Consider the following 13144-nt stretch of genomic DNA (forward strand, 5'->3'; position numbering starts at 1 on the left):
GGCTGACCACCTTTATTTGGCTGTAGCTCTACCCCTGGCCTAAGGCGCGAGACAATTCTCTCTAAGGAACTCAACAAAATAACCCCTTAACTTTGAGAGAAGGTGTGTTTCCTTATAAAGGGAGCACAGTGACCAGGCTCGAGTGACTATTTACACAAAACACATATTTGAAATGCTTCCTTTTACAAAGAAACTTTGTCCTTTATTGGATATAAAGATAAAGATTTATATATATATTTATGAGTATATTTTTTGGACCAAATTTATTTTTCTTTTACGTTTTTCTTTTCCATTCTATCATGGAGGAATTAATCCAAGTACTTTGGCAACAATGCGAGAAATTAAATTGTATAACTTTGTATAAGTTATGCTAGTTTCAAAATGGAGATTATTTTCTTCTATTTTTGCAACAAGTAGGTATTAATAATGCAGATATTAATTATGCATGATTAGTTATTTCATTTTCTATCTTATATAAAAAAAAATTTAAATTCTCTCATAACTTATATATGTATTAGTAATGCAAATTTTATAAATTAGTAACCAAACACCATACATAGTGTCTTGAATTTTATACATAATATTGTTGAAATTACAAGATTACAAATTACAATTGAAAAATAAAATGAAGAAAATAGATTCACTTCTTGGCTTAGGCGCGGATATCTCGCTCTCTTTAAGGAGATTCAAGCCTATTGCAACAAATCTTTTCATTAGTCCAGCAGTAGTACTCTTGACTTGTCCCCTCCAGGATACAACAACCTTATCACAAAATGTAACTCAACAAACTCTGGACAAGAGTTGAGTTTAAAGCTTCACAAAAAAGAATATTTTCCTTCAACTAATAAAAACTCTCTTTTTTGACAAACTTAATGCACTTAATGTTTTCTTCCATTTCAAAACAAAGAAGACCTCTTTATTTATAGGAGAGGAAAGCATTCAAAAGATGAAAAAATAATAAAATGTCATCATTAACATTTAGTGCACAATTATCATCTAATGCATCACTTACTAGTGATAACTAAGTTAAAATAAATTATCATTTAGTGCACCACTTACTAATGATAATTATGTTAAAAAACATAATGGATTGAGTAATATATGCACTAATAAAAAATAGAATAAAGATGACTTTAAATGTCATTAATGGACAATTACTAAAATTACAATTTAATAAAATGTTAAAATGTCACACTAACACTTAACAACTAAAATACTATCAAACATGATAGTTATGTTGATTTTAATACATAAAGCAATCAAACGATCCCTATGTAGAAATAAGGAAGCAGGTGATACTACAATGGAATTGAAGTTGACTACTCAAACAATAATGAATTAAGCTTTTGCATACTGTACTTGTATTGAACATATGATGATGATACTTGTTAATCACACAGGACTAACTAGCTAGCTAGCTTGCTGGTCAAAACTCAAAAGGCAAATGAAATGATGAAAGGAGTCATAATAAGTACTAGAGGAGACAAATGTTAAAAACACCTACAAGTCTACAAGCTTATATAGAGTGGTCCTTTATTATTCTTTTTTCCAGAAGAGGCAGAGAGAGATGTGCATTGGTTGGCTAATTTCACAATCTTTTAGGCAGAGACCTAAATGATACCTCAAGTCGCTCTCTCTCTCTTTAGAGCTTTCACTCTTATCAAATACTACTACTTTTTTTTAATTGGAAAACACAAATTTTTAATAATATTTGAAGGGGTGGTTTGGTTGTTTGGGACTAGGGTCCGAGATAAATTGTGGAAATATTTTATTTTATGTTTGGTACAATTTTAAATTTGAAATTAGTATTTTTGAGATTATTTATATCATTTATACTATAATTATGAGGGTTTTCACAACATATTTATAGAGTGCAAGTTCAGTGACATAACACATATATAAAGGAAGATAGAAGTGAAGTTCGATATATAAATCATACCCAAAAAAGAGAGCTTCAAGTATCTTGGGTTTATAATCTAAAGAAACAGAGAGATTAATGATGATGTCGCACATTATATTAGAGCGGAGTAGATAAAATGGAGGCTCACATCCTAAATAATGTGATAAGAATGTGTTGTCAAGACTTAAGAATAAATTCTATAGAGTGGTAATCAGACCAACATTGTTGTATGAGACAGAGTGTTGACCAATCAAGAATGTCCACGTTCTAAAGATGAATGTAGCAAAGATGAGGTTATTCATATGAATATGTGGGCATACTAAGACAGAATTAAAAATAAAGTTATCAAGGAAAAGATGAGAGTGACCCCGCGTAGACAAAATGAGGAAAGCAAGATCGTTGATGAATATACCTTAAATTACCGTTGAGAAATAAAATGGACAAAAATGAATAAACAAATATTTAGACTGATACGCAAATATCTTCTTTTCTATAAGAAGATTCAAGTACATTACGGTATAATCTTTTTCGATCCAATAAAATAGAAAAACTTACATAAATATACTATATTAAGAAAATATTTATAATGTATAGCAATAAGATTTTTTTTCATTAGACACTTATAATATATTTATAATATAATTTTAATACATATTACAGAGAATAATTTATAAAACACATATAATACAAGTTTTATTCATGGATAATACATTTATCACACACTTTAATACGTTTATAATACATTGTGTCAATTTCTTACCAAACAAGTATAATATATTTTAAAGCACTTATAATACATTCATATTAATGCATAATTCACTTTTAATACATAATAAATTTATCATAATATTGTTATGTATTGTTATAAATGATAATAAATAAAAAATATCGCTAAAATTAATTAAAAAGTTCAAAGTTTCACTAAAAGAACATATTTCTTTAATATAAAATTACTTTATTTTGTATAGTGAATAAGTTGGAGACTTTAAGGGTTAGCTAAAGTTTTATATGTATTAGTTATGCAGGTGCAAGATTTATTATTGGTTTGTTATGTTAAAAATTGAATCTGATTTGTTTTAAAAGTAAGTTAGGGAAAAAGAAAACAACAAATTGCTTATATTTAAAAATAGTGTCGGCACGGACGGCTCTCCTCTGTTCCAGTTTATTGGCAGTGGAATCATATCATCTTCTTCTTACTTGAAATACTAATTAAGTCCGTATTAAATATATTCAACTCAAAAAACATTTCCCAGCTAGCTAATATAATATATCTACCAATGGAAGTATGTATATATATAATATTAATAATAATTCATGTATGAGGATCCATAACTTTCTGTTTACAAATTCCACTATGAGATCCCTCTCTGGCGGCTGCATATACAAAATCTCCTATTTTTTCAGCTTACAAATGCAGGAACACATGCAAATGCATCATAAAAAGAAAATGCAAGAAGAGAGGAAGTGCAGAGATGAGACTAAACACTTCCCCACTAGAATTATATCACAGGCCCTTACATTCATAACACTCCAAACTGGTTTCCCGCAACATCAAAAGTATTCTCCAAAAAAATGAGCCCTGAAGTGAGCGTTCTAAATTTAGTAGAAGCTCCAATATGGGCACTGGACACCGGGTGAAAAACAAAAAAAAAATGTCTTTCTCCAATAAGTTCTTTATCTCTCTGAAATAGTGTATGTATGAGCACTAAACAGCTTCACCAACTTCAACTGGTCACTAAAACTTACAATGTAGACGAAGGACTGCCCCGACCCTCTTCCTTATGCCAAGGAAGGAACCAAATCCAGCTACATGATTGGTTGCTGACATTGCACTTTAACAAAAACGCTGACCTGCAAACTGATATCTCATTAAGCAATTTGGTAATTATTCAATCTCAATGTCAGCAGTTTCTGTTATTACCCTTTGACTTATATAAGAAAAATCAGGCTATGATATCAAATTCTGATGCAGAAATGGAAGATTAGATATAATCCACCAAATATGAAATCAATATGGTAACAAGAGAATGTATTTCAAATCAGATAACATATTGATCTCATCATACTGTATTAATAAAACATGCCTATGCGAATAGAAAACATTGGCTTACTGACCATCAAACAGTGGTCCATGAAATTTCTTTAGATTAAGTTGTATTATGCTACTACAAGATCTCACATTATATTCCAGCATCAGTTGCTTTAGTTAATGAGTTAATCTTTAATGCAATTTAACAGTTCATTATATGCCTTTTTCTTTTCTTTTCCAATTTCCTGAACCTTTTCATATTGTTGGCTCTTGAACTTGGATTATATTTTTCATGCCATGAGTACTAAATCCCAATGTTGATAGTTTAATGAGAGGACAAGTTGGACAGCTCTGACACTCAAACAACAGTTATCATAGTTTGCAATTGTTTTGACTTCATTCTCACCTTTTCAACCTGACTCTGATTTGGATGCTAAAAAGTGCCGAGAGCAGCAATAAAGAGGATGTGTTGCTGTAAGTGATCTGAAGCAAGTTCAAACTGGGAGCACAAGCAGGACAATAGATCTAAATCTCCATGGCAAATTTCGCCAATCTCTGAATTCTCAGCAATCATACGTTGTCTTCCAACAGACTGACATGGAATATCCATATGAACACCACACCTTTATTTAGAAAAGGAGTCTTGATTGTTGTAGAGCTCATGACCTCCTCAGAAGTTGCCAAAGACTCAAACCACCTCCAAATTCTCTGAACATCATCAGGTCAAGGCCACGGGACTAATATTGTCATTGGCTCACTGCAAGAGGACATTTCAGCTAGCTCCATATCTCTTATTGAAAAATATGCTGAGCATGTCTTATAAGTGGGTGTTACCAAGCAGTAGAGTTAGTTATCATCAGAAAGATCTTAATAGAATAACCAATTACTAGTTTCACCAGAAATCTCCACAGGAACATATCCCGTCCATGAAATGGTGAAATCGTTTGGCATCTCTAACTATAATTTCTCGCTCTAGGTACTTTGAAGCTAGCTTGCTGAAAGTATGGCAATCACTACAGACACGAAGATTTTTTGTGATTCGAATGGGGTTTCTATCAGTGCTAGCAAGTAAACCATATGCAATAGCTAGTCTTTCACTATGTCCTCTAAGCAACTTGACTTTTTCTTTCTCGTCCACCTTGTGCAAAACATATTTGGTTTGAGCCACATAACCTGCTTCCTTCTCCAATTTCTCAGTGAGATGAGCTAGTTTTTCATAAATCTTATCACACTCTGGGTGCGACTTGTCTTGAGCAACAAATGTATGAACCTTATTTCCTACCTCTATCCAGCTACATGCAGGATCTTTCTTCAGCCCTTTCCCTTTCATTGTTACTCTGACTTCTTCCACATCATCCCATCTATTAGTCGCAGCATACACATTAGATACAAGAACATAATTTCCTGGATTCTTGGGCTCTAATTCAAGAAGCTTCTTTGCAGCAATTTCTCCTAACTCTTTATTGGAGTATACCTGACAAGCACCAAGGAGAGCACACCAAACGGTAGGTATATCCTCCAAGTTCATTGTTTTTACAATTTGGAATGCCTCATCCAACTGATTTGCACGTCCAAGCAAATCGACTAAACAAGCATAGTGTTCTGGCCAAGGTTCCAATGCGTACTTGCTTTGCATTATTTTGAAAATTCTTTTGCCATCTTCTATTAGTGCGGCATGGCTACATGCACTGAGAACAGCCAAGAAGGTTATGTGATCTGGGAGAATATTTTCCTTCTCCATCCTCGTGAATATATCAATTGCTTTCCTACCACATCCATGTAATCCACAAGCATTTATCATGCTCGTCCAACAAACCATATCTTTGCTCTTTAAATAATTAAACACCTTATATGAGTTCTCCAGAGTCCCACAGCTGGCATACATATCTATTAGAGAGCTTCTAATGGAATCTTGCAGGAGGAAGCCTTTTCTAACCAAAAATCCATGAATCTCTTTTCCTTTCCGTAAGGAAGATAAATCAGCAGCAGCAGTGAGCATGCTTAGGACTGCAACGGAATCTGCCTCAATTCCCATTTCATTCATACAGAGCATGAGACCAAGAGCCTCATTTGCAAGTCCATTTTGAACATAACTGCACATCATGCTTGTAAAGGACACGACATCTTTAACTTCACTCAACCTAAAAATGCTATTTGCATAGTCCACGTTCCCACAATCTCCATAAACACTCACGAGAGTTTTCTGTATAAAGGGATCATATATTCCTCTTTTAATCACGTAGCAGTGAATTTCTTTTGCAAGTAAGTTGCACCTCAACTCAGTACAAGCAAGGAGGACACTTCCAATCATAAGGGCATCAACATTGCTTCCTTCTACCTGTACCTCGCGAAATAATTGCACGGCCTTCGGGGGAAAATTATTTTGAGCATAAGCAGCAATAATTGTTGTCCAAGAGACATTATCTCTATGCAGCATCCTACCAAAGACGGCGTCCATGTAATCTAATTTACCACACTTGGCATACATATCTACAAGAGTATTGCCAACCTGCAAATCACTATCCAAACCATTGCGCAGTGAAAAGGCATGAATTTCCATCCCATTTAACAAATTTCCCTGTCTTCCAGATGCGACAAGCATACTCATAAGTGAGACGTGGTCAGGTTTCTGACATACATTCTTCATCTCATGAAACAAATTAATCGCTTCATCATAAAGCCCATTTTGTACATATCCTGATATCATGGAATTCCAAGAAATGTTGTCCTTTTCTTGCATATGGAAGAATATTTTAGCAGCTGCATCTAATTTACTGTTTTTAACGTACATCATTAACAAAGCATTCACAACGTATGTATCAAGAGAATAACCCAATTTCAGAACAACAGCATGAATCTCAATCCCAACTTTTCCAAATTTTGTCTCCTCACATGCTTGAATAGCAGCAACAAAAGTATACGTGGTAGGTTCAACACTGGCATTCAGCATTTCCATGAAGAGACTTAAAGCTACCTGATTCATCCCATTTATAGTATAAGCAGAAATCATAGAATTCCATGAAACACTGTCCTCTTTTTCACTCATTCCATTAAACAACAATGTTGCTGCCCTGATATCATTGCACTTGGTGTACATAGTCATAAGTGAGTTCACCACAAAAACATTAGAAATAAGACCAAGTTTTATTGCGACGCCATGTATTTCACTTCCGCAGTACAAAAATTCAAGCTGACTAGTTGCCTTCAATGTACTAGAAAGAGTGTGAGCATCTAACGTAACACCCAAGAAACGCATGTCCCTGTACAACTCAATTGCTCTCACAGGTGCCCCATTTACAACACAAGCACCAATCATAACATTCCAAGTGAAAATGGTTCTTTCAATCATTCTATCAAACACCTTCTGGGCATCACCAATTGACCCACACTTACCATACATTAAAACAATCTTGGTGTTCAAGAAAACTGAATCATCACATGATAAACCCAATTTGAGAACATGGGCATGGATTTGTTGGCCTTGTAGTAAAGCCTTTTCAGATGCACAAATCTCAATTAAATTAGAGAGGGAAAAAACTGATTCTTTGAAGTTGCCTTGCCGGCAAATTTGTTTGAGAGAAGGGGTTATGGCGGGTTTTTGAGAATTGGGTGAGATTTTGAATGTTGGAACTTTATGAGCATTCGTTGCTAAGGTAGGTGGTGATGAGGAAAACATAGAAATGTTTTGGAATATCCCATTGGCAGCCATATTGTTGCATAAGAATATTCCAAGAATCAAATATAGCGGTTGGAAAATGGAGTAGATAATGGTACTCCATCTATCCCATTTTATCTCCCACCATTTAACTTGGCATGGTAAAAAGTTTCGAGGGAAGCCCTTTGGGGATGTTCCAGGGCTAAAAATTATCAGTGGCTTATATTAGAGCAATAAAGGACATGTATGATATAGTTAAGATTTTGATTAAAATGGTGGGAGGAGACTCTGATATGGGGTTGCATCAGAAATTAATTCTTACTTATTTTTATTTGTTTTGGTAATGGATGAATTGACGTTGTATATTCATGATGAGGTGTTATGGTGTATGCTATTTATTGATGACATAGTACTGATTGATATGGGGTTGCACCAGAAATTGATTCTTACTTATTTTTATTTGCTTTGGTGATGGATGAATTGACTCTGTGTATTCATGATGAGGTGTTATGGTGTATGTTATTTGTTGATGACATAGTACTGATTGATATGGGGTTGCACCAGAAATTAATTCTTACTTATTGTTATTTGCTTTGGTGATGGATGAATTGACTCTGTGTATTCATGATGAGGTGTTATGGTGTATGCTATTTGTTGATGACATAGTACTGATTGATATGGGGTTGCACCAGAAATTAATTCTTACTTATTTTTATTTGCTTTGGTGATGGATGAATTGACGCTGTGTATTCATGATGAGGTGTTATGGTGTATGTTATTTGTTGATGACATAGTACTGATTGATGAGACATGTGATGGAATTAATGCTAAGTTGGAGGTGTGTAGACAAAGCATGGAGTCTAAAAGGTTCAAGTTGAGCAGGAGCAAAACAAAATATTTGAAGTGTAAATTTAGCGATATAGTACGTAAGGTTGGCATAAAAGTGAGGTTTGACACATAGGTTATCTCTAAGAGAGATAGTTTCAAGTATCTCAGATCAGTAATTCAGAGAAGTGGAAACATTGACAATGATGTCACTAATCATTGATGATGAGTGGATGAAGTGAAGACTTGCCTCCAGAGTGTTGTGTGATAAAAAATACCACTTAAACGTAAAGGTAAGTTCCATAAAGTAGTGATTAGACCGATTTTATTGTATTGACAGAGTATTGGCCAGTCAAAACTTTCATATTCAAAAGATATAAGTCGCGAAATTGAGAATGTTGAGATAGATATATGAGCATACTAGGAGAGATAAAATTAGGAATGAAGATATCCGGGACAATGTAGGAGTGGCCTTGTAACACCCTTAAAGTTCCTAGGCTGAACTAACTCTAAAACGATCTGAGAATTTCACCATGCAAGGACCACAAAATCCACCACGAGCCGTACTCAGCTTCACGGCCCGTGTAGAGTAGCCGAATTGGCATCGAGACACGTGAGAAGAAAAGGGAAGGGTCCACGGAGGGCTTCACGACCAATGGTGCATTTCACGGACCGTGACGCCGTCTGTGAACTTGACCCCAAGACCCCCTTAAGTGGAGTGACGACCACGACAGGCTCCACGGGCCGTGGAGGGCTTCACGGGTCGTGGTGACCTCTGTGACGTTGACCCCCTCTTGACCCAATCCAACCCTCACCACTATGATTCGTGTGAGCTTCACAGGCCATGGTGGCTTTTCGTGAAGGGTTGCCCGACTCAATATTAATGAGGGCTATTTCGATCTTTTCCCAGCTTTTTCCCAATTGAACCCTATATATATATATATGGACAAAAAATTTCCTTATCATACCCAATAGGATTTTTTCCTCTCATTAACACTTAGTACGGCTGGGAGAAGAGATTGGACATAGGAAAGAAAGGTAGGGTTCAAGGTTTTCAAGCAATTCATTTGAGTATCGATCGTTGCTTCGATTTTCAGATATGTAAGGCTTAGAAGAACGTTGGACTAAGTTCGTTCACGTTCCCTCCATCTTCATTGAGGTGAGATTGAGTCTAGAGTTGAGTTTGAGTCCTTATATACATTGAGTTCATGATTAATTCTTTTTCTATTGAGTTATGTTTAATTATGCCTTGAGATTATCATTGCTTATTGTCTCTTAATTGATTGCAATTTTTTTTCATGGCTACTTTTCTATGAACCTAATTAAATTGATGATCATGACTTTGACATGCATATTTTTGAGTTAAAATAATGTCTTTTAGGCATTAATGAAGAGAGTGATTTGAATTACTATTGTTAATATATATTATTGAGTCAAAAATGAATATGAGATTCTAGTATGATTGATTGAAATTGAGAAAGAATTTTAATGAGTTGTGAATGTTTTTGAAAGCATATTTTACTGAAAGGGATTTGATTTGAGCATGAGTCTGATTGTAAATAAGTCTGAAAGTATGCTTTAAATGATAGAGTTGATGATTGAGATGAGATTGAGATTGATAAGAGTCCAATGAGACTAGATGAGATGATTTGAATGAATTGATTTGATTAAGTATATGAGCATGTTGATTCTTATAGGAGTAGTTTTAAGCATCGATTTGGGTAAGAGTAATTAACAACTCGAACCCCATAAACTACGTAGTTAGTGTAGGATAGAGGTTATGCCTCTTTAAGTCCTAAAACGATGGACTTTGATTGATTGTGGATCCAATGAGGTTGATCATCTATTATCCTAGCAAGGTATTGAAAGGTTGCGGCAATGGCGGTGCAAAGCATTGTATCATCACTAGCTCATAAGTGATGGTAGTCGGTTAGAGAAACTCTCTTAAAATGAATGGTTTGATTTGATTGAGTTACATGTCGTTGAATCTATTTTCAAAGAATTGTTAATTACTTTTAAACTTGCATGTTTATTGAGTTGAGTCATTTCAACATAGTCATTGGAGTTGAGTTGCATGAGGTTGAGTATTGTTGATTGTATTCCTTTCCAGCTATTTTACATACTCGTACATTTTATGTACTGATGTCATTTGGCCTGCATCATTTTATGATGCAAATATAGGTGCTAGAGATCATCAGCAGGCGCTTCATTGAAGCTCTATTTCCTTCCTGTTAGTGATGAGACCTCCTTGCTGTTGGAGGAGTTATTTTATTCATTTGTTGATTGAGTAGTTATTTTGAGACAGCTGTGGACTTGTCTCGGCACCTTCTGGATAGTTGATAGAGGCTCCGTAGACAGAGTCAGAGTTGAGATAGAAAAGTCTTTTCAGAGTCTGTTTTTTAACATACTTCTATTTATTGAGTTGCATTATACTTAGAGTATTTTAACCCTATTATTTTTATATTGTTGATGATGTTTGAGTTTCCCCCTTGGGTCCTTCTATCGGTATATTGAGTCTTTCGTTAAGTGATTGAATGTGTGATCCGATCAAATGGTTCGCTTGGGGCTAGCAATGGTCTCCGAGTGGGGGTCACGCCTTGGGTACCCTCTCGGGGAGTGATAGGCCTGTGTGGTGGACAATATGAGGAAAGCAAGACTAAGATGGTTTAGACATGTGAAGAGGAGATGCACAAATGCCCCAGTGAGGAGGTGCGAAAGGCTAGATATAGCTGGTACGAGGAGAGGTAAAGGTAGGCTAAAAAAAATTGGAGAGAAGTAATTAGACAAGACATGGCACAGCTCCAAATTACTAAGGACATGACTTTAGATAAGAGTGTTTGGAACTCGCATAATAGGGTAGAAGGTTAGTAGGTATGGAGTGTTGTCTTGATTTTCGAGTGTTTAGTCATTTTTTTATAGTGTCTTGCTTTTGATTCCACCATCACTTGTTGTTGATTGTGTTTAGGTTAGTTGTTTTGTTTCTACAATGTCGTTCCATTTTTTCATTATTCGGATATGTTATACTCGAGTCGAGGGTCTTTCGAAAACAATCTTCTTACCTCCAAGGGGTAAGAGTATGGTCTGCGTACACTCTATCCTCCCTGAACTTCACATGTGTGATTTCACTGGTTATGTTATTGTCGTTGTATGATATTTTAAAAAAAGAATTGAAACTTCTGGTTTAAAATATTTTTGAGATACTTGTGTATCTATAAATCATTTCTTTATCGAGGTGAAATTTTAAAATTAAATTATTTTGAATTATGATAAGATTACATTTTTTAAAGATGAATTAAAAGAAAAAGGATGTCACATCGGATGGAGTAATACTAAGGTGGAATAGCTAAAAATTTAATCGACCGCACTTTAGTGTTATCATTCAGTAAATAAATAAAAGAGAGAATATCAGTCGTCACTTCCGTTATCGTCCAGCGGTTAGGATATCTGGCTTTCACCCAGGAGACCCGGGTTCGATTCCCGGTAACGGAACTTTTTTAAAATTTATTCTAAAATGGCAAAATTAAAGTTATTAAAACTTCTATTCTTCTTTTCTACTCTCGATCTACACGACTATAAAATATTAATCAAAAAGATAATTTGACTAAAGTATTTTTATTTTTGTTTTATCTCAATATAGTACTATTCTCCTTTTTACCACATTAATTTCTCTTCATATTTATTAAGGATAAAAGAGATAATTAATAATTAATAATATCTTGATTTTGATAATTATTTTGGACTAATTACTTTTAGCATGAATGACAATTAAAATGGACTGGAAAAGTATCAATCTACTCCCTCCGTTTCAAATTATATGTTATGCTTTCTCAAAAAAATTATTTCAAGTTATTTGTCTTGTTTAAAGTTTAACATAAAATTAATTATTCTTTCCATTTTATTCTTAAAGTAATTGTTCTTGAAAACTATAAACATCTTAGGATGAGATAATGATACATAAATGAAGTAAATATTAAATATTATAGCATAAGACATAAATAAAAATAAAATAATCAAACTCTTCCGAGTTTATGTTTTCTTAAGGGACTTATAGAAAAGCAACACAACAAATAATTTTAATCGGACGGAATACATTGTTATATTTTTTCCATTACATATATTTAGCTTTATTTCACTATTTTAATGATGTCAGTTTGACGGGCTATTTTTAGTTTAGAATCTGCATTCACTATTTAATATACTCTCTTCATTCATTTTTACTTATCACTTAAAATTTTACATGTCTTTTAAGAAATAATTATTGATATGAGTATATTTATCGCAATACCCATGTTAATTGATGATAAGTATTAGGTCTTGAAAAATATTTTAGAAAAAAAATAATTAATATTAAAAGTAAAATATAAAAAAAATTATTTTTTCTTGATATGTTAAAGTGACAAGTAAAAATCGAAATCTATTTTTAAAATAATAGACAAATAAATGTAAATAGAAGGAGAAGTCAATTTAAGTAAATTTGAGTCTTGAATCAAAGAGTAGATAATTTATAAAATAATCGAATAAGTGAGTGATCTTGAAGTTTTGACCTCTCTTCTTGTGGGCAAAACTTTAAATATTTTAAATTTGATTTTGCAAGTTTGTCCATAAAACAAGTGAGAGTCAAAAGTTTAAAACCACTCTTTTTTCAAAACCATTTGGTGTAATTTCTTACGACTGAATATTCACACATGGATGCAATGACAGAAGAAGAGAATATCTAAACACTTACTTTCCCTCT

The 13144-nt window shown here is 33.9% G+C and overlaps 1 protein-coding gene and 1 non-coding gene across 2 annotated transcripts; one reads left to right on the top strand and one right to left on the bottom strand.

The window, feature by feature from the left end:
- Positions 1–3188: 3188 nt before the first annotated feature.
- On the bottom strand, positions 3189–7717 carry LOC129882791 (pentatricopeptide repeat-containing protein At3g63370, chloroplastic). The gene is made up of 2 exons (XM_055957236.1): positions 4336–7717; positions 3189–3751 (listed from the first exon to the last, which is right to left on the bottom strand). Exon 1 carries the CDS (start codon positions 7636–7638, stop codon positions 4822–4824), a length of 2817 nt encoding a protein of 938 aa, XP_055813211.1. The 5' UTR covers positions 7639–7717; the 3' UTR covers positions 3189–3751; positions 4336–4821.
- Positions 7718–11826: 4109 nt separating this feature from the next.
- TRNAE-UUC (transfer RNA glutamic acid (anticodon UUC)) lies at positions 11827–11898 on the top strand. Its single transcript has one exon. It is a non-coding gene; the product is annotated as a tRNA-Glu (tRNA).
- The last annotated feature ends 1246 nt before the right edge of the window (positions 11899–13144 follow it).

This window comes from Solanum dulcamara, chromosome 3, assembly GCF_947179165.1.
Source record: "Solanum dulcamara chromosome 3, daSolDulc1.2, whole genome shotgun sequence".
Classification (NCBI taxonomy): Eukaryota; Viridiplantae; Streptophyta; class Magnoliopsida; order Solanales; family Solanaceae; genus Solanum; species Solanum dulcamara.